Source organism: Arachis ipaensis, chromosome B4 (genome assembly GCF_059453495.1).
Source record: "Arachis ipaensis isolate K30076 ecotype BB chromosome B4, ASM5945349v1, whole genome shotgun sequence".
Lineage (NCBI taxonomy): Eukaryota > Viridiplantae > Streptophyta > Magnoliopsida > Fabales > Fabaceae > Arachis > Arachis ipaensis.
In genome coordinates this window covers 105,121,288-105,143,187 of record NC_142439.1, presented here as the reverse complement: position 1 = coordinate 105,143,187, position 21,900 = coordinate 105,121,288, and the positions used below count along the sequence as shown (strand labels likewise).

At 30.4% G+C, this 21,900-nt stretch overlaps 1 protein-coding gene across 7 annotated transcripts; it reads left to right on the top strand.

Annotated features, from left to right (window-relative positions):
• The first annotated feature begins 501 nt into the window (after positions 1–501).
• Positions 502–11,992, top strand: LOC107639515 (histidine biosynthesis bifunctional protein hisIE, chloroplastic). Of its 7 annotated transcripts, none has more exons than XM_088485553.1 (9): positions 502–1,564; positions 1,945–1,981; positions 2,060–2,281; positions 3,214–3,451; positions 3,576–3,736; positions 10,485–10,730; positions 10,830–10,925; positions 11,029–11,177; positions 11,413–11,992. In XM_088485553.1, exons 5-9 carry the CDS (start codon positions 3,584–3,586, stop codon positions 11,414–11,416), a joined length of 648 nt encoding a protein of 215 aa, XP_088341679.1. In that variant the 5' UTR covers positions 502–1,564; positions 1,945–1,981; positions 2,060–2,281; positions 3,214–3,451; positions 3,576–3,583; the 3' UTR covers positions 11,417–11,992. The 7 variants fall into 7 exon arrangements, with proteins under 7 accessions (XP_088341679.1, XP_016198527.1, XP_016198530.1 ...); XM_016343042.3 differs by having other exon boundaries at positions 503–1,564; positions 3,214–3,348; XM_016343041.3 differs by lacking the exon at positions 1,945–1,981.
• Positions 11,993–21,900: the final 9,908 nt, after the last annotated feature.

Below are 21,900 nucleotides of genomic sequence, written 5' to 3'. Positions count from 1 at the left end.
GGGAAAAGAAGAGGGGGGGTTGGGTCTCGAATGCATTATGGCATTTGCTTCTATTTTTTATTTTAAATAAAAAACTGCGTCGTTTTATTCGAACCGGTTGGTTACTGGTTTGATGATTTTTGACTGGTTTTTCTACCAGCGATTTTAGACAATAGACTTGACCGTTTTTGTTATCGGTTCACGGTTAAATCGATTAAATCGATCAGTCCAGTTCGATTTTTAGAACCATGCATAAAACCAATAAGTCACTTTTTTATCTTTCATATGTAAAGATTTTTGATATTATCTATGACTTTGTTGTTGATTATTATGTTCTCTCTCTTTCTGGTCTCAGATGCTTTGTTATATAATATTTTTATGTTGAATATTCAAAATCAATCTAAATCGAATAAAATCAATCAACCAAATAAAAAAATCGAATAAATCAAACCCCTACAAAACCGGGAAAAAAATTAATTTTTTGTTCCGTTCATTTCAGTTTTCAATTCTAACATCAAATATCTGAACCAAATCGAACCGGTAGATACATTTGCCCCCACTTAACCCAAACCTTACTGGTCTAATAAGCTTCTCTCTCTCAAAGCACTCCCGCTGCGCACAAAAGGCCACAGACTCCTCTCTTCACTCATGCCGCCGAAAGCACAAACTCCTCTCTCACTCACTCCCCTCTCTCAGTCACAGTCCTCTCTGTCGTCGTCCATCGAAGCCTCACGCCGTCGAGCAGCCGCGCATGCTCCGTCGCAGTTCGTCAGCCTCCAGTCATTCTCAGCGCCTTGGTGCTTCGTTGCTCTCAGCGCCGTCGTGCTCCGTCGCAGTTCGTCAGCCTTCCAGTCGTGCAACGTCCAGCCTCTCCGCCTCCATCTAGTCTATCGCTTTCGTCGCTGCATCTACCAATGGAGCCTTATGTTTTTTTTTTTAATTCTGTTTTTAAATTCTGTTTATTTTTCATAATTTGTTGTTATGATTATGATTTTTAAATTCTGTTTTAAAATTTTTCAAGTCTTAGGTTTTTTATTTTTCAATTCTGGTTCTAAATTCTGTTTATTTGTCATAGTTTGTTGTCATAATTCCGTGTTTAATCTGATTATTTGTTACTTGCTAATTTTTGTTAGGATTATTTGTTTTTGGCTCTGATTGTTTAATTTCATTGTTCTTGTTCTCGCTGAATTTTAATCTGATTATTTGTTATGTGCTTAGTTTTTGTTATGATTTTTTGTTCTTGCCTCTGTTGTTTTAATTTGATTTTTTTTGTAGTGCTGATAATTAATTCTTGGGACTGATTATTGATTATTGTTTTTTAATCTGATTATATGGATTATTGATTCTGCACAAGATGATCTGAAAGAGGAGGCAATGAGTTCCCCCAAGTCCCTCTGAATTCACTTCATATTTTATATTCATTTGTCACAATTATGTGAACTTAATTTGTTGATTTGGGAATCTCAACATTGAGCTAACATTTTCACATCTCATTGACTGCCTTGTTCTTTTTCATTTTGTAGGCAGAGTTTTGTCTTTTTGAAGTAGTGAATTAATTCTTGCATCTGGATATTTGAAAATTTAGGTATTGATTTTTTTTTATCAGATTTATGGTTTCAGCATCTAGTGAGAAATTCAGATTTGAGTTAATCAAATAGAATTGCTTTTCCAGTACCCTAATAATAAAGGCTGTACATGGTTAAGGTTAATTAAAAACACAAACCTGTTTTTGGTTAATTAAATATTTGGTTTAGGTTAATTACCCAAACTGGTTTTACATGATAAAATTGGTGTTTAACTAGTTAGAAAATAAAAAATTTAGTTTTTAACCGGTTATAAAAATAAAAACCGATTTTAAAAAAATAAACTGGTTTTTGAAAAAAATTGCATTTTTTAACTGGAAAACCGGTTTTTGCATTGAGTAAGTTTTCCGTGTATGATTGTGTGTTTCCCGTTTTCGTGCAGGAAATGTCTTCTTGTTCCTCTTTTTCTTCTCACCTGTGTAATTAACTTCTCTCGATTCCTCTATTTTTTAATAGAATTAAAAATTTTCGGTTATTTAAAGAAATATTTATTTCAGGCCAACTTTCTATACGATAATAAAGAAGTCGGGGAGGAATTCAATCCTGATCCGTCCATAGCAACTGTGATGAACTGTGCATTTTGGGGTGTTCTACGGGCTTCCTTTTGTGCACTCTCGCGGCCTCACAGCATTCTAGTCCTCACCATCAATTGCGTTGGCTGTTGATTTGAGTTTATCTATCTCACTATATATTACATTTATGCCCCCAACAAAGGACGTGTAAGTCTACTTCCTTTGTTTTTCACTTTTTTGTTTAATTTGTTTTTCTACATCTTATTATCTAATCTTTATTGTAAAAGCTTTTTTTATATAACTGCTCATTTACAAAAATGTTATTTGGTTTTGGTTTTGGCTAACTGGATATAAACCGGTTTTTAAAATTTGGTTTTGGTTGACCAATTTTTTAATATGGATATGATTTTTAAAATTGTTTTATTAAACTGGTTGGCCAAAATGTGGTTATAGTTTTTAATCCAGTTAACACATTTTGGATTTTAAATGTACAACCCTCTATCAAAGGCCATGCCTACCATGAAGAAAGTTGTTCATTTTTGTAATACTACTTTGGATTAGTTCTTTTTCTATTCTTTTTAGTTTTCCAGTTCTTTATGATCTAGTTATATTTTCATTATTTAAAGTACTCTTTCACCAAAAAAAGGATACAATTTTCTAGTTACTTTTTTTTAATTACTGAAAAACTGACCCAAACCAATTGAATTTTAATTGGTCCGGTTTGGTTTGGTTGGCCTCGTAAAAAAAAATCTAACCAACCAAACCTAACATTTTACATAAAATTGGTTTGGATGATTTTTTTTCTTTCAAAAAACCGAACCAAACCGCAAAATGAACACACCTACTTTTCAGTACAAGGAATGTAATTTTTGAATTAAAGCTATTAGGGTATTCTAGGAAATTGATACAGTATTCGCTGGTATAATTGCATTTATCTCGCATAGTAATGTTGATTCCTAGGATCACCAGGAATATTTGCACTAACCAGACTTTGTAGGTGTGTGGTTCTTGAAAGTTTTCACCTTTCTGGTAATCTTACATTGTAAAATCATTGCAATGTAAGGTTTTTAGTGTAAAATTTTTACGAATGTAAAAACATTTTTCTAACCACACATCCATGTTAATATGTTGATTCGCAGGAATTCCAGGAATAATGTACCTAGCTCGAATTTGATTTGTGCGAGTAGTATTCCCAGGAATTTGATTTCTAGTAACACAAACCAATCCATGGACCAAACACATGGTTTGGGTATGGGAAAAAGGAAGGGGGCAGGGTAGGTACCGGTCCCCATGGGCCCTGTTGCCATCTTTATTTTGCCTCATTCCTTGTTGCCCTACTATTTCTCTTCTGATCTCTTCCACAATCTACTTTTCTAGGTGCACACAGCATGCCATTAAATACTCCTGACATTTTTTCTTGAAAAACAATGCTTTGCTTCTTTACATTTTGTGAAGGTCCTTTGTTTGTATTTACACTGAAAAACTTGCATGGCACCTGCAGGATAGAAAATGACCATTTCCTATGCTCACATGCTTCGATTTTCCACTAGTTTCTTCAATGGCAAGCTATCATTTACCAGTGACAATAAGGGGAGAAGGACACAACTCTTACCTTTTGCTTCGTTGAAAAGACCAGACAATAATATTATCATTGACCCCAAGGTACACCTTTTTTGAAATTTTTATAGGATTTCATGATGTGTGTATTCAAGTTCCATGATGCAATGTTATAGCGGGCAATTGAAGCTATTGATAAACATAAGAGGCCAATTTATTTATTTGCCAAATTAAAAGTGTACTCATTATTCAATCAGCTAGATGTTAGATGGTTCTCAAGATGGATTTCATATGTTGTCTTTGAAATAGACAGCATGGGTTTATGTGTATGATGCATTTATGTTTTCTATTTTCAGTGAGTTTAAGACCACCTGATAGTTTATGTAACCTAACGATAATGGTCATGATCATTCTATAAACGAATTTTAGATTCCAAAACATATTACTATGCCACTTTGTTGATGATACATTACTGTTGTTCAATACTCTTGTGATTTGACATTGCTCCTTGTTCCGGACCTGATCTCCGGGTCCTTCTTTGGAATGGTCACCGAACTCGACATTCCTAAAATTGGGTCATTCTCATGGCTCAAAGACGGATCAATAACTTCCAATATTCTGACCCAACATTCAAAATCAAGTACCTTTCTTATCTTAGCCAGATAAGATAAGATGATGACGGTCTAAATTGGCCCTACAATCTCTAACCAATATTCGAATTTAAATACCTCTCTTATCCTAGCCAGATAAGATAAAATGAGATAACTATCACCAGCTATATAAAGGGGAGTCAGAGGCTCCCTCAGATATTTACTCATTCCATACATCTTATATCTTTCAGATCCATTTTGACTTGTGCGTCGGAGTGTCTTTACAGGTACCACTCTCCGCTGCTCCAAGAAGACGATCCGACAACCGCTTCGACTCGCAAGTTTCCGATACATCTCACAACTCGTGCCTGAGACTTCTAATACATTGGCGCCGTTTGTGGGGACTGTTAAGTCGTGGTGGTCTCGAGGAACAATCCTCAAGCCACCACCACAACTCAAACCTGCGAAGCCCAACACCCGACTTTCAGGATAGTCTTTCCCCCACCCACGGGAGGACAACCAGCACGCCTGCCAACCTCGGACCCTCGGCAACCAAAGGAGAATGATCACCAGCCCGACAAAACCCGAGCACTTGATGACCTAGGAGAAAAAGTAATCCAGATAATCCAAAAATTGTGCCTCAAAGTGCAAAACCTCGAAGGCCGAGTAACGTCCAAAGAGCGATATCACCTAGAACACGCTAGCCAAGCAACCTCCAGAACCCAATTGCATCGCGAAACCAAGAACCACAAGTCACCTGAACGACACGACAAACGATGCGATCGCAGCATTCTAGAGATCCGTAGCGCTGCCACGCGAGGATGACTGAAGGCACCGCCGAGAGGCCAAGCAAGCACGAAGCGGGCACATGATAATGGTAGCTACCCCGTTCACCGAGAAAATCCTGAACGTGAAACTCCCAAAAGGTTTTGACAAACACACGGATTTGAAGTATGATGGCACCAAGGATTCCCATGAACACCTAATGACCTTCGAGGCCAGAATGAACCTGGAAAGAGCTGTCGATTCGGTCTAATGCAGAGCCTTTCCAGTAACCTTGGCCGGCCCCGCGATCAAATGATTCAACGCCCTTCCAAACGGCTCCATAACCAGTTTAGACGTCTCCAGGAAGTTTATGACCCAGTTCACCAATAGGATCATCAAAGCAAAGCACCCAATCAGCCTACTCAGAATCACCCAAAGACAAGACGTATCCACGAGGAAATATCTTGACAAGTTCAACGACGAGTGCTTGACGGTCGGCAGACTCACTGACTTGGTCGCCAGTCTTTGTCTGACCAATGGCCTCTTGAATGAAGACTTTCGGAAACACCTCACCACTAGGCCAATCTGGACCATGCACGAAATCTAAAACGTCGCAAGGGAATACATAAACGACGAAGAGGTAAGCCAAGTCGTGGCCGCCAATAAACGACAGCACGGCAACACGACATCTCATAGTAACCCACAACCGAAAGAATACCCTAGATCCGCTGCCCCCAACTGACCACCCAGGGTAGGAAAGTTCACGAACTACACCCCCTATCCACTCCCATCATAGAAATTTACCACCAAATAGCGGAGTGAGTCATCCTTTCGAAGGCGCGACAACTGAAGGAACGGACAGGTGACAACGAGAGCCTATATTGCGATAACCACCGAGGATACGAACATAAAACCCAAGATTGCTTCGACCTAAAAGATGCCCTCGAACAAGCCATTCGAGATGGCAAACTCCCTGAGTTTGCCAAAATCATTCGAGAACCTAAGAGAACTGAAAGAGAAAGATAACCAAAGCACGAAGGACGCAACCTGAGGACGATACAACAGGCACCCCAAGAAACTTTGAAAACTGACCCCACCATAATCGTAACTGTCATCACCGGAAAGGACGCGCTGAAAAAGTCAAAATCAGCATTAAAAAAGGATCTTAAAGTCCTAGCCGTAAGAAATCAAGCACCATTCTCCTCAGTTCCAGCGGCGATCACATTTTTCCCCGATGACTGTCAACACGACACCTCGGCAGAAGACGCCCCATTCGTTATCTCGACAAAAATCGAAATCAGACTTGTAAAAAGAATACTGGCCGACACCGGAATTGATTCCAACATCCTCTTCAGAGGAGCCTTTGACAAGCTGGGTCTCCGAAACGAAAATTTGCAAACCCACCACAACGGGGTGACTGGGTTCGGAGACAACTTCCTCAAACCGGACGGTTTCATAGTGTTACCACTAACCATTGGAACCGGAAGTCAAAGGAAGTCCATCCTCTCCGAGTTCGTGGTTCTCAAGGACTCCACTTTCTACAAAATCATCTTTGGAAAAAAGACGATCAACAACCTATCCATCGTCATCTTCACCTAGCTCCTAATCATGAAGTTCCAGGCCGATAACGGCACCATCAGAACAATACATGGGGACCGAGAAGTCGCGGTAGAGTGCGTTAACACCAGCTTGGCCCTCCGCAAGAGATCCTGAGACGCGGCAAGCATCTTCCTCGCCGACCTCGATGCACGCCAAGACCCTAGCCCATGTAGAACCGTAGGTTGAAACAACGAAGAAGCAGAGCAGGACCTTGCAGACGAAGTCAGGAGCATAGCACGCCTACGGGAGCTAGCCCTAACACAGAGAATAAGTCTAAGGTACAATCGTAGCACGGTACGACGAGACTTCAGACCAGGAGACCTCGTCTTACGACGAAACGACATCGGTTCCCCCACTTCCGGAGAAGGGAAGCTCACGCCTAACTGGGAGGGTCCCTACCAAATCAAGGTGGTAATCGGAAAAAAAGCCTACAGGCTCGAAAGACTAGACGGGACCGAGCTCCCGAGATCTTGGAATGCCATCAAATCAACAAGATCGAGGTCGTTTAAGACCATCTGTTTACCGTTTCTTTTTTTTCCTTTTTCCACTTTCATTTATCACTTAAGTTGTTTAATCGTATATTTTCTTACTGGGCACTATTTCCTACCCACATCGGGAGGTTTTAACGAAGCATAAACTTCAAATAAAATTCATTTTTTTCATAAGCATTGTCCAGTCCGATGGCACGAGTTAAACGCGGCTACTCTCGAGGATCGATCACCCCGAGACCAACAAAACGGATATTCAAATAAGTAAATGGCTACCCGGGAATCGATCACCCTGAGACTAACAAAATGGATATCTAAATAACAAAAAATAGCAGCCCAGGGATCAATCACCCCGAGACCAACAGAACGGATGTCCAAATAACAAAACAGATATCCAAATAACAAAAAACGGTGACTTGGGGGTCAATCACCCGTGAAGCCAACAAAGCGGATATTCAATTAAGTTAAACGGTTACCTCCAGAAACTGATCGGATATCCAAATAAGGTAAATAAGTAAAGTATTGAAATTGGCCCACCAAGAGGCCTAAAATAAATTCACAATAACGTTCCAAAAATGCCACACAAAATAAGCATGAGTTGACAGTCTTCTAACTCGCGGAAAGCCGAACTCACCAACATCCCGCCAATCGGCGCAGGATGACATCACGCTCGTTCCAGGCCCCCTCATGGCATCCCGATAATAGAAAACCAAACTCGTCAACAAAAGCGGCATTAAAGTCTAAGCTAATGACTTGACAACTCGCGAAGAGCGGAACTCACCAACATCCCCCCAATTGGCGTAGGATGACGTCACATCCTTTTCAGTCCCCTCACAATCTCCCGAACTATGGAGAACCGGGGGCCCCAACAACTCAGCATTGAAACCAAGCAAAGCATGCTCTCATGCTCCGGGGGCAACTGTTTCGGACCCGATCTTCGGGTCCTTCCTCGAAACGGTCACTGAACCCGGCAATCCCGAGATTGGGCCATTCTCACGGCCCAAAGACGGATCAATAAATTTCAATATCTTAACTCAACATTCAAATTCAAATATTTCCTTTAACTTAGCCAGATAAGATAAGATGATGATGGCCCAAACCAGCTATAGAATCTCTAACCAACATTCGAATTTAAATACCTCCCTTATCTTAGTCAGATTAGATAAGATGAGATAACTACCACCAGTTATATAAAGGGGTGCCAGAGGTCCGCTTAGGTATTCATTCATTCCACACACCTTATACCTCTCATATCCATTCTGACTTGGACGTCGGAGTGTCTTTGCAGGTACCACCCCGCCGCTCTAAGAAGGAGATCTAACAACCGCCTCGACTTGCGAGTCCCCGATCCATCTCACATCCCGTACCGGATACTTCTAGTACACTCCTACTTTTTTTTTCACCAATTACATTGTGGTGAAGTAAGTGGTGTAAGCGTTGGCTCTGGTTTTGAGATTTCTTACAAAAGCATCTATTATAATTGTTTTGGTTAAATCCTTACTGTAGGTAGCTTGATGTTTGAGGCTCATGGTGAATTTTAGTACTTTATAATCGGGCTGTAAGTGATCCAAATCCGAAAACACTAGAAGTTCTTTATTCTATTAATTGCATGATTATTTTTGGCAAGCTATTAGCATTGTTTTCTTTAAATCTCTAATGCTTCCAAACTAGTGTGATTTTCTATTATACTTTACATTAAATTGTGAAAATCACCACTTGTAAGTTGGTTATATTTAGATTTGTCGGGCTACATTCGAGGAAAATTTAGGGGCTGATTGGTTTTGCCATTTTCATTTTCAACGAAAATAAAAATGAAATATAAAAATGTTTGATTGAGTATTTTAACATTATTTTAAGTGAAAATATATTTAAAAAGGAGTACAATTGAAAATGATATTTTTCGTTTTTAGCTTTTTCAGTTAAAAATGATTAAAATATTCCAATCCAAAACAGTGTTTCAATAAAGCATAAAGCCATAAAGCCATAAAGCCAACGCCTCCAACTTTTTTTCCACTCTCTTTCACTGGTTCTTCGAGTAATTCTTCCAACTATGGTAGCTCTCTTCCATTTTCTTTCATCAGCTTTTCCATTATCTTCTTTCCATTCAAAGGTAAAAAATTTGCTTCAAACTTTTTTTTGCTGTTTGGTTGAAAATTTCTGCTATGTTTTTTTAAATTGGATTTTAATATGGTGTCAAATTTGAGTTCTAAAACCAGCGCTTCCATCTCCTCTTTCAATCTAATGCTTGCGTTGCCAATTTGTACTCTACTAGTTGCTTACTCGTCGCTAGCTCTCTTCCAATCTCTTCCACTGTTTTTTCATTCTCTCCCTTCCATTCAAAGGTAAAGGAGCTCTTTAAAATTTTGTTTTGCCATACTTAAAGATCTTTACTATTTTATTTTTGTAAATTAGATTTGAATATTAAATGACGTGAAATTTGAGTTCTAATTTTTTTATTATATTCAATTATTTTTTTTAATTTCAAGTTATTTCGTTCTCTGTCTTCCTGTCTTCAATGTTTTTAAGTTTTCTATTTTTGGTGTTCTTCTAAAATTTGTGCTGATGTATTTTTCAATTTGATGGAAATATGATAATTTTTCTACTAGTGTATTTTATATATATACTTGCTAGTGCATTTTTTGTGTTCTTTTTTAATTTAAAGCCCCCCCCCCCCCAACAAAAATGATTAAAGAATATTCTTATTCAATATAATCTCCTTTTCAACGGTACTCTTATTTTGTATGATTTATTTGTTTTGTACTTATACTTCGTATTTATTTTTTAATATTAATACAATTTATTTTTGTAGTTAAAAATATTAATTTTAAATATTTCTCATTTTAAAATATCCCTTTCATATTATTTATTTAAACGTCGTGACAGTCTCTTCTTTAAAAAAATAAAGGAAAAAATAATTTGTTATGGATATAATTTGTTTAATCAATAATCAATTAATAAAGTACTAATAAATAAAAGTTAAAAGAATAATAAAAACTTTAAAAAATAACTAAAAATTTAAATAACTAAGATTAATTGAATAAAAATATGATTTTAAATTCTAAAATATTAGAAATACATTTTAAAAATAAACTAATGAACGTTTGGAAATGAATTCTCTTTTTGCAAATCAAGTGCATTTTCTAAAATATGAAAAATTGAAAATAAAAATCATTTTCAGAGAATAAAAACAAAACAAAAACAGAAAATATTTTCATAAACCAATCAACTGCTTAATTAAGCAGGGACAAGTCTCTAGGGTATCTGTTCTTTAACTTCTTTCACAGTTAAATGGTGATTGTATATTCGGGATAGCTAAGGAAGTTTATTCATTGCATTATTGCATGTGTAATTTCTTGGCATCTGTCTTTTTCTTCCGTCTTATTTCAAATTAAAGTGTTGAACTTTTGTCAGGTAGACTCTCTGCAAGACGGTGTAAAATGGGATGATAAAGGTTTGGCTGTGGCAATAGCTCGGAATGTTGATACTGGAGCCATATTAATGCAAGGTTTTGCAAATAGAGAAGCAGTGTTTTCAACCCTATCTTCCCGGAAGGCTACGTTTTTTAGTCGGTCACTGTCAACATTGTGGACCAAAGGAGAGACTTCTAATAATTATATAAATATTCACGATGTCTTTCTTGACTGTGATCGTGAGTCTGTATGTTTCTTCCTTTTACCCTTGAATTATTATTACTATTTGATTCACAGGCATGTTAATTATTATTATATATTTTTTTCTATGGAAAATGTTTCTTAGATAATATACCTAGGGAAACCAGATGGACCTACCTGCCACACAGGGGCAGAAACATGCTATTATACATCAGTTTTTGACTCACTAAAACAGCAAGAGGTTAGCTTTAGGCGATTACAACTTAGGGCATGTTGTGTTCAGATATTGTATTTTTGGAGGAAAATTTCAAGTGATATTCAAATTTATTTTGGTTATGTTATAGATCGAAAGAAATAGGTTGGCATTATCCTCTTTGTATTCATTAGAGTCGACGATCTCCCAACGCAAAGTAGAGTTAGCAGAAGAGAATGGAAAGCCCTCATGGACTAAGCGATTATTGATCAATGATAAGTTGTTGTGTTCTAAAATCAGGTTAGATATATCTTGGCATGTTGTTAGCGTGAGTTTGAATTTAAGTTTGTTCATCCTGAAGAAAGCGAAAAATATGCATTCCTTGTGATTTCCATTGCAAAGTGTTATAGATGATAGAATTGCCTCCACATGAAAGTTTTCTATTAAAAGAAACACTACCTCTACTTTTAATTATGGTTCCAATGGCTTGGACAAAATGCATGCATCTTTGTGACTTAATTCTTTGTATCTGCAGGTGAAGAGGCAAATGAGTTGTGTCAGACACTAGAGAACAACGAGGATAGGTTACGTACTGCTTCAGAGATGGCTGATGTACTCTATCATGCCATGGTACTGTTGACAGTGAAAGATGTCAAAGTAGATGTTCTGCAGGTTCTTCGGCAGAGATTTTCCCAATCTGGTATCGAGGAAAAGAAAAGTCGAGTATCCAAGAAATCAGAGCAAGATTGAACTTAATGTTAAGTACATATCTCAAGCACTGCATTCGGATTTTTTGACAAATCCGGATGTACCATAGGCGTTCTTACCATTGTGACTACTGAGTTATGCTATTGTTCAACAAGGTTGAGTTTGAGAATGTCGAGCACCATGTTGATGTTACTTTTCATCCTCCCTAATAGATATGAGATGTACACTATTTAGAGGTTTTGTTAAGTTACTTGAGGTATTGCATTCGTGCTTATATATAGCAAGATATAATTCTGTATTGAAGACTTTGCGGTATAACTCTTCGTCTTTGTAGTTCTGTTGTGTGAGATGGATTGTTATACTTGTATCTGTGTCATATTTTGGTTATTCTACTGTTTCTTTTGTCGTATTGTTCACTATTATGGCTAAATTTTTACATTGGAAAAAATATTGGTGTTTTTGTTGGAAATTGGATTATTTGATGTAATTATAGGTGGGTAGATTTTGTAGGTGGGGAGTCAAAACCTAGGAGGCATGTTGTAACAGGTGGGGGGTGTGTTGTCCGCGTAGCAACATCCTGGTCGTATTGAACACGTAGCAACATCTTGGTCAACACACAGAAAGTGTGTTAAATACATGTCAAGTTATAGCAACACACCCTCTATGTTGTATCAGCACTTTCTGTACATTCATAATACTGTATTACACTCTAAATATCAATATTCAACAAAAAAATTATCTCTATTTACATATTAAAAATAATTTTTGACTATTATCATTGGGATTTAAATTGAAAACTAAAAATATAATTGATGATGAATGGTTGTGTATTGATTTGGTGTACAAGGCAAATAACACATTATGTAAGGGTTAGTTCAAAGGAGCACAAGTATGTTATTGATATAAACATTATAAGCATTTTATCATTTATTTTTTTTTTTTTTACTAAAGATAGGCAGACTTAAACTCACAACCTCTTAGGTGAGTATGAGGAGATTATGCCATTTGAGTTATAACTCGTTGACAGCATTTATCATTTATTGATATAAACATTATAAGCATTTATCATTTAGTATAGCATATGTTATTTATATAACATTTGATGAACTCAAGTACAAGTAACACTATTCTTGATATTTTCTAAGTGAATTTGTGTTAAATTTGCTATATAAAATATTTATTTATTCAAATCAAGTATTAGCATAGCGTCATTTCCTTCAAGAAGAACAAGTAACATTGTTCTTGAGTTTAACGTCAATTATAATTCAAATTAATGTGTATTTATTATAGTAATAAAAATGCAAACTTGATACACTTTTGAATACTAATGCATTTTCATTAAATGGATTTTCATCACTTGTTGCGTGAAAATGTCCTCTATATTTGTCTCCAACAGATAAATCTTCTTAAAATAAAATGTCATTTTTAATTTAAGTTGACCCACAAATTCTTTTATGAATTGATAAAAATTTATATGCAGTTAGTTGTTTCATATAAAGTTAATAGTTAAAAATTATTAAATAATAATTTAATAAAATATATTAAATTATTTAATAATTTTCAACTATTAACCTCATCACTTAAAGACAATTTACAAAAAAAAGTTAAAGTTTAAAATTTCATTTAAAAAGTTTAAAAATAAATAATTTTTAAATATTTAAAAGTTGCTATAAAAAATACGTCAGCCAAAAATTAAACTCTAAAGAAAAAGTACGAGGAGCCATGAAATATTTGTACAATGTGTACAATGGAGGTTTAGGAAGTATTAGAAATATAACCATTAGTGTTACCTTTTTCCATCAGTTAAACCAGTTTAAGTTTCGGCCATTATCAAATTACATACAATAGTTTATCCCATATTTTTTCTGTCTCGTGTATAAAAAAATTTAAAGGAAATATTTTTCCTTTAGGTTACACAATTTTGAGCTCTTACAAACAGAGAGCAAGACACAATCTCTTTTTCTTCGGCACCTCCTCTCCCTTGTCCCTTTGCTTTCCTTCCCTGCTTCGCCCGTCTGGCACTCCTTGCTACTGTTTGCCGCTGCTCTGATCCATCTTTCTGCTTCGCCGCCTGCAGCTGCCTCCCATTGCTTTGCGCCTTGCTTAGCTGTCTCTGCCATTGTTCTACTCCTTTGCGTCGTCGTGCCTCTCTGCTTTGTGTCTCTCTCTCTAGTCACTACAACCCTATAAGGTATCATAGTTGATAATTACGAATTTAAGATTTAGGATAAATTTATTGTTAATATAGAATTTACAATGCTGATGTTGTTACTGGTTAGGTTGAATTGTTTGAAACTTAAAACTACTTGATATAATCTATAGGTATATTTGATAGTGTGGAGGATTTGAGTTGTAAATTTATTATTGGTTAAATTGTTAAGTTACAAATTGTATACGCTCTCCGGATTTGAATGTGTTTATTTAAACATGTGTACCATAGCAAATGGTAAACTCACGAGTTAATATTAGGCGAAGTCAAGAACTAGTGAATTTCGTGATTTGCTTTAGTTCTTGGCAAGCCATTATTGAATGACATCTCTCTGTTGATGTTGGGGAATGAGATTTATAAGACTATCATGTGTAACTTTGTTGTTGTTTATTATGCTCTCTCTATCTGGTCTCAGATGCTTTCTTATGTAATATTCTTAAGTTGAAATTGTTAACTTTCCAGTCTTGTACAATATCAATATCTCAATATAGTTTTGCAACTCTAATTAATCATAAAAAATGAGATATAATTTTTAACGGTTCAAAGAGTTACATCTAATGAGCTTGACTTTGAAAAATGACTTTAAATTTGACGGTATCATTCACACTAGAAAAATGAGGTTAAACGAACTTATCTAGTACAAAATATTACGACTTCAATATGTTTAGTTTGAGGAGTGATATTTTCTCTTCATGGCTAGAGTATTCATGTTTTAAAGATGCTACATATTGTTTATTTTATATTTGATTAGCAAAAAACTCAATGGACATAATGGATTAGAAATTGGAAATTGTGCTTTTCTTAAACATATTAGAAATGCTCATTACTTACCACACAATAATGTATTTGGAGCATGTTGAATCAAGCAGGCTATATTCAAAATTTAATTGAGGATCATACTTCTAAGAAAATTTAAAAAAATTGATTGCATTCACAATCCTCTATTGATACAATTCATTGGCCAATATTTTAAGGTTGTGCTTTTAGAGGTCATGATGAGACTCTAGAATAAAAAATTTGTGATAATTATTGTGAAACAAGTGTAATTACCCATGTCATGCACGTGATAAGATTGAAATTATAATTTTAAAAATTAATTTGAATTATAATAATTTGATTAATAAAAAAGTAATATGTTATGCATTGTTTGATTTTTTTTAATCTAGTGTTAATTGGATTAACTCTAAAATAGTTATTAATTGGTTTTAATAATCTACTTTTTTCAATAAATCAAACATATATACTGAATGTGATCATAAATAATATAGTAATAGTCAAATCTACCAACAAATATATTGCCTATTATCACACTATAAAACAAATTAAGTATATAGGCTATTAGCACTTATAAATCTATAAAAATTGCAATGTCTTTGATTCGTGGAAGGGTTTACTTATCAAATAAACTTAAAATATGAACAAAAAATATTTATAAAATGGACCTAGCATCACTTGAAAGAATCATGAAAAATAATCAACTTACCTTATCATCCATGAGAATCATTTCTATGTAAGTCATCTTGTTCTTGCCTTGTATGGATGGGACTTTCCATAACCTTATATATAATTCTTGCCTTTATTGTTTAAACTTTTTCATTACATAATCTACTATAGGTAATACTGTTGATAGAATCGTAGTTAGTAGCCCTTAGGTATGAAAAATAATAAACAGAAGAAGATCAATGTTTGAAGTACGAATTTTCTAGATGATAAATAATTGTAACAATTCACTATTAATCTTTATATATATATATATACACACACACACAAATTATACATGGTAATAATTAGCAAATATTTTTAATGGAGATACTTGCTACGATTAGGTAAAATTTATGCCATTATATTTTATTAACCTTTATGATTAATTCAATAGAGATACTTACTCAATATATATGTTATCGACATTAATTATATGCCAATATTTTTAGAAAAGAGATAAAAGAGGAGATATATAAATATATAATATTATTGCTATATAGGAAGTATACATAAATTGCTAAATTTTTTATTATATTATACAACTTAAAATTATAGTATCATGTTATTATTAATTCTAGATACTTGCTATAATTATATCAAATTTAATTATGATTCTAAATAAATAAAATAGATAACATTTAATATTATTTTTTCTTTTTTATATTCAATATTTACTATAAATATAAAAAGTAAAATAATTAATGAAAAAATATGAGCAGAAAATAAAATATATTAATTAAAACTCAATTTATTATCTAATTAATCTTATGTCCATACGATATAACTTTACGAAAATGTTATAAATCACAACCTTTTTTATTCTACAAAAAAAAAACATTATATGTAGCCTTTAGTAGTACAAAAATAATTACAAGAATTAATTATTGATATTGATTAATCACAATTGATTATTGATACCCTAATTTTTTTAAAATATATTTTACCTTTTTAAAATATAATACATGTACCGTGTAGACCTTATTATTATTATTATTATTATTATTATTATTATTATTATTATTATCAAATTAAATGGGTCACTATTAATGTGTGCATTAACTATCTCCTAATAAAATTATTGCACTTGAATAAGAATTAGAACTATATCAATTGATATAATTAGAATGATTAAAAATATCGATGATTGATAAGTAGTTTAATAACGTATTAAATATTAATTTGATATAATTATAATGAAGTTATTTTCTTAAATTAATATAATCATGCATTATTCATGAGCTAATTGTAAAATAATTAGAATAAATTTATTTGAGAGAAAAAAGAGTTCAGGTATAATTTTCAAAAATTACAATAATTTTTTATTTATGTATACATATATATTAATTTTGTTAAATAATATTATATATATATATATACACGGCAGTTTTTCTTAATATATATACATATACATAAATAAAAAAATATATGAATTATATTTTGTTAATCTCCATGTTACTGGTTATTAAAAACATTTAAATCACATATATTAATTATTTTTTCTTATAATTATTTCGTTTTATATATATGATTATTTTTATTCAACAATTGTGCAATAATTTTTTATTTTTTATATCCATATATATTCCTCAATCCCGACTCCATTCATACGCATATTAACAGTTTTTTTTCTAATAGTGATGTTTTAATTTTTTGTTTTCCTTTTTTTCACGTATCTTATTTTTTTTAAAATAGTGATGTTTTAATATTTCTTTTTTTTTAAATATATTTTTCTTAATAATTATATTACTAATCTAAAATATAAAATGAGAAAAAAAGGTGATACATATATCTAAGAAAGAAAATAAACTTAAAAATTAGAAAAAAAATTATATTAAAAAATGTAAAAATAATACATTCAAAAAGAATAGTCGTAATATGTAAATTGAGTCAATAATTTAAATTTCTCTAAAACTAATTTAATCAAATACCAATATTAGAAATAAATTACTTAAATAATATTTATTCTATTCTACTCCTTAGACACGTATATATTAGAGTCATTCTCGTAACGACAACCAACTAAAACAACATCGTAAGTTCGAACATTTAGAATTCGTGCAAATTCAGACCATTCCCTTGTTCTTTGAAAACCTTCTATATCCCTGATAGAGTTGAATCACAATTCCTTTTATGGAAAAAGAGTTACGGATGTGGCTTTGATGTGTTGAAGACCAAAATTCGGAAGTCACTATTTATATCTGAGTGTGACACCCATTAAACCCTAAACCCAAATAAAATAGTATCTCTGGTTACATTCTCATTTAATTCTAAATCAAAAGTAATAATGACTTATTTAATTAAGTATTTATGATAATAAATGAGATGATCATTATATAAATTATTTAATGTAAAATACCTTAATTTGAGATTATAATTAATATATATATTTTTCATGAATAGATTAGGAAATAATAATTTCGTAACAAAATAATCATTCAATTTGAATTACAATTAATTGATTGATAGAAATTATAATAAATTGTATGATATTTAAATAATTAACCAAGTCAATTAGTTAATATAATTAATTTATTATAATAAATCGAATTTAATGAGTTAAAAGAAATAAATCAAAAAACACCATCAGAAACAAGCCACGACAATTTTATCATTAAGTGCAGAAATTTAATTTTTATATAATAGAATAGATATTTACAAATTATTATATTAAACACAGACTAAAAAAAAACACACTAAACAAAATAAAAGTATCAATGGTAAAATATAACCTTAAAAATCACTTAAATTAAAAAAGAACCTGTGATGAATTATAATAAATCTATATATGAGAAGTAAAAGTAAAATAAATAATTAAAAATAAAGTAAAAATAGCCAATTAAAAAAAGTAAAAGAAGATAGAAAAGATAATGTGTGGAGTAGATAAAAAATGTATTGCAATAGAAGATTAATATAATTAATTAATACAAAGGATGAAAGAGAAAAATCAAAATAAACTCTTATTAAAAAAATTTCAAAAAAAATATTTTAAAGAAGAACCTATTAATTAACTTTTAAAAAATATTACAAAAAATTTAAATTATCTTTAAATAAAATAATAATACCCTTAAGAATTATTAATCAAAATAAATGAAAAAGAATTAATATAAAACAAAATTATAAAAAATATTAGCAAAATTAAGATAAAAAAATAAAAATAAAAAATTTTAAATATTTTACCTAAAGTACCGAATAGAAAGGGTGAAAAGCGATATATAAAATAATAAGATAATAAATTGAATTAATTGAGTTTATTTATTTCATTGCTTTATATATTATTTATTAAATAATTTAATATTCATCTCGATCAAATTAAATAATAAATTAGTTATAATTAATTTGGCTTAATGAATAAAAAAATTTAAAATAATTTGATATTTACTCTAATTAAATTAAATATTTGAAGTTATGATTAATGTAATTTAATGAATCAAATAAAATATTAAATGATGAAATATTTATCCTAATAAAATTAAATTACATAATTGATTAGTTATAATTAATATAATTGAATGAATCAAACACATTAAATTAAAAAATAATTTAGTTAATTTGTGTCTTAAACACACATTTTAAAATATTTATTTTTCAACCATTTTTATAAATTATTTTTTATAATATTTTTAACCTATGGTCTAAAGACACAATTATAATAACCCATTAAAAAAATACTTAATTAGTTAATACAAATAATTAGTATAATTGATTTAGTTTAATAAATTAAAAGAAATAAATGTGAAAGGAAGAGATAAAAAGAAAGTGAAATTATAAAAAGTATAGCCGTTAAAAAGCAATAAAAAAGTTCCTTTTAGTTTTTTATTTACTAATTATTAATTTATTATAATTAATTTCACAATATTTATTATACGTTATTCATCTTATAAATTAATACAATCAATTAATTGATATCAATTATCAATAATTAATTTTAATTGATATAACTCATTTTGCTATACTTTCTAAATAAATAATTAAAAATGCACGTCTCTATTTTTTGTTAAAGTAGAATAAAATAAATTACATAAATTGAGTAGATATAAATCTGAAAATTATAAAATTTTATTAACAACTCAAATAAATTAGTACCATAAAACTAAATTTAATGTCTATTTTAAAAATAATTACTGACCTTTTATTCTTTTAATTATTAATAATTTAAATAAAGTAATACCTATATCTTATTTTGTTATCTATTTTAAGTAATTACTAACATTCTATTTTTCTTATTATTTGCTTGTCTTATTTATTATTTATGCTTTCAATCAATTATATTAATAAACAAATAAACTAAATTAACTCTGGTTATAATTGGACTATTCAACAATTCAACATAATCTTTTTAATTTGGAATTAACTACTAATGATAGAAAATAAAAAATTTAGAGTAATTCAATATTATGAACATTAATTATTATTGTGAAATAACCTAAAATCATAATGCAATTTATTTTTAAAGAAATAATCAAGTATTATTGTTAATTATGAAATAACCTAAAATCATAATACATTTTATTTTTAAAGAAACAATCATCCATTAATATCTATAAATAGAAACTATCATCAAATTGTTTTGATTAAAAATATGAGGGGTTAATTACTATTCATTATTAATAATATATCAATTATATCAAAAAGCAAAAATATAATTTTCTGTATTTACACCATTAGAAGAATTACCATCATGAGTAAAATTTTGTCAAAAAAAAAAAGAATAAAATTGCATACATAGTGAATTTAAAAAATAAATATCATTAAGTAATTATACTTTTTTTAATAAATAGTAAAAAATTAAATATCATAAACTATATTCTTTCAAAAGTGACCCTTTTAAGTTGTTATGTTTGGCATGATTTATTTGTATATAATTTAAATTAATATTATTTTTAATTATAATAATCATTTATCCGTAATAATTATTTTTAGAATTTAATAATTTATCATGTCTTACAATAATTATCTATAAAAAAACATATATATCCTGAAAAAATTATTAAATAAATTTATTCTTTTTGCCCTATTTTCACATTAAAAAATTTTTTGTTCTATCTTTTTTAATTGTTATTATGTTATTAGAATTGTTAAATAATATTAAAAAAATTCTTTAAAAATAGAAATAACAATGGCACTTTGAATAATTAATTTAATAGAATTAAATTTAAACAAATAAGATGATTCAATCAATTATACAAATAATAGCATATTTATAAATATTAATAATGAAAATATTCTCACTAATATAAATGATCAATACACTAATTATATGAAAAAACAACTAACTACATAATTGCATAATTTTCAAGATCCTATATAGTTGAATCTAATGGACAAATAAAAAATATCTATATGATAATATCATAATATTTTAGCATATTATAAATCATATTATAAATTTATATATCATATTATAATTTTAAGTCAACTCCTTAAACACATTATAACATAAACCATCTAAAAAGATACACCAAATTAATGAATATCACATAGATCACAACATACACTCTAAATTGTCACGATATTTCAAATAAAAAGAGTATCAATACAGAGAAATTAATGAATATAACTAAAATAAAGAGCAGAAAAGAGACACAAAAAAAAAAATAATAAAGAGAATCAATAAAAGCATTAACATATAAACCATATACACGAACAATGTATATATTAATTTTGAATCACAAAAAAAAAAGAATATATATATATATATATATATATATGAATTGAAATACACATGATAAAATAGAATATTACAAAACAAAATTATAGTAAGATTATTTAAAAACAACGTAAAGATGACACATCTTTTTTGTTAATCAGAAGGTAAAAGAAAAAAAAGTATGCGCCAAATAATAACATTTAAAATAAACAAAAATTTTTAAAAAATAAAAAAATGAAATGTATAAATAAAGATAAAAAACAAAAATTAAATAAATTATAAAAATTGTACCTTAAACACGAGAGAGAGAAAGAGAGGAAGAGAGGGAGGGAGGGAGGGAGAGAGAGAGAAAAGAGAGCGAATGATTAAAAAATATTTGATCTTGTATAAATAGTAGTATTGAGAAAAATAAAATAATTAAATTAATTTATATATTTTATTATCATATTTATTATTTATTAAATAATTTGATATTTATTTCAATTAAATCAAATAATTAATATAATTAACTAAATTAATTAATTGATATAATTAATTATAATTAATCAATTCATATAAATTATAATAAATGGTGAGATTTGAATGTCTAATCAAATTAATTATAATTGATTTGCTTTAACGAAATAAATAAGGAAACACCTCAAGAGCATGCCATACCAGTTCCACCATTAACTGCAAAAATCCGATTTTTATATAATAGAATAAATAGAATAGATAGATAATAAAAATATTTTCTTAAATTAGTATAATTATGCATGATTACTTAAATGCTAATTATAGTATAATTATAATAAAGATATTTTTATAAAATAAACTTAGAAGAAAAAATAGTGCATTCATTTTGGCGAAAAAATGGATTCATGAGGAATCGACACCTCACTTCCATTAGTTGAGGAAAAACCCAATTTTAGTATATTAAGTAGATAATAATACTCATAGCACCTTACAATGATAAAATTGCAAAGATTATGTTAAAA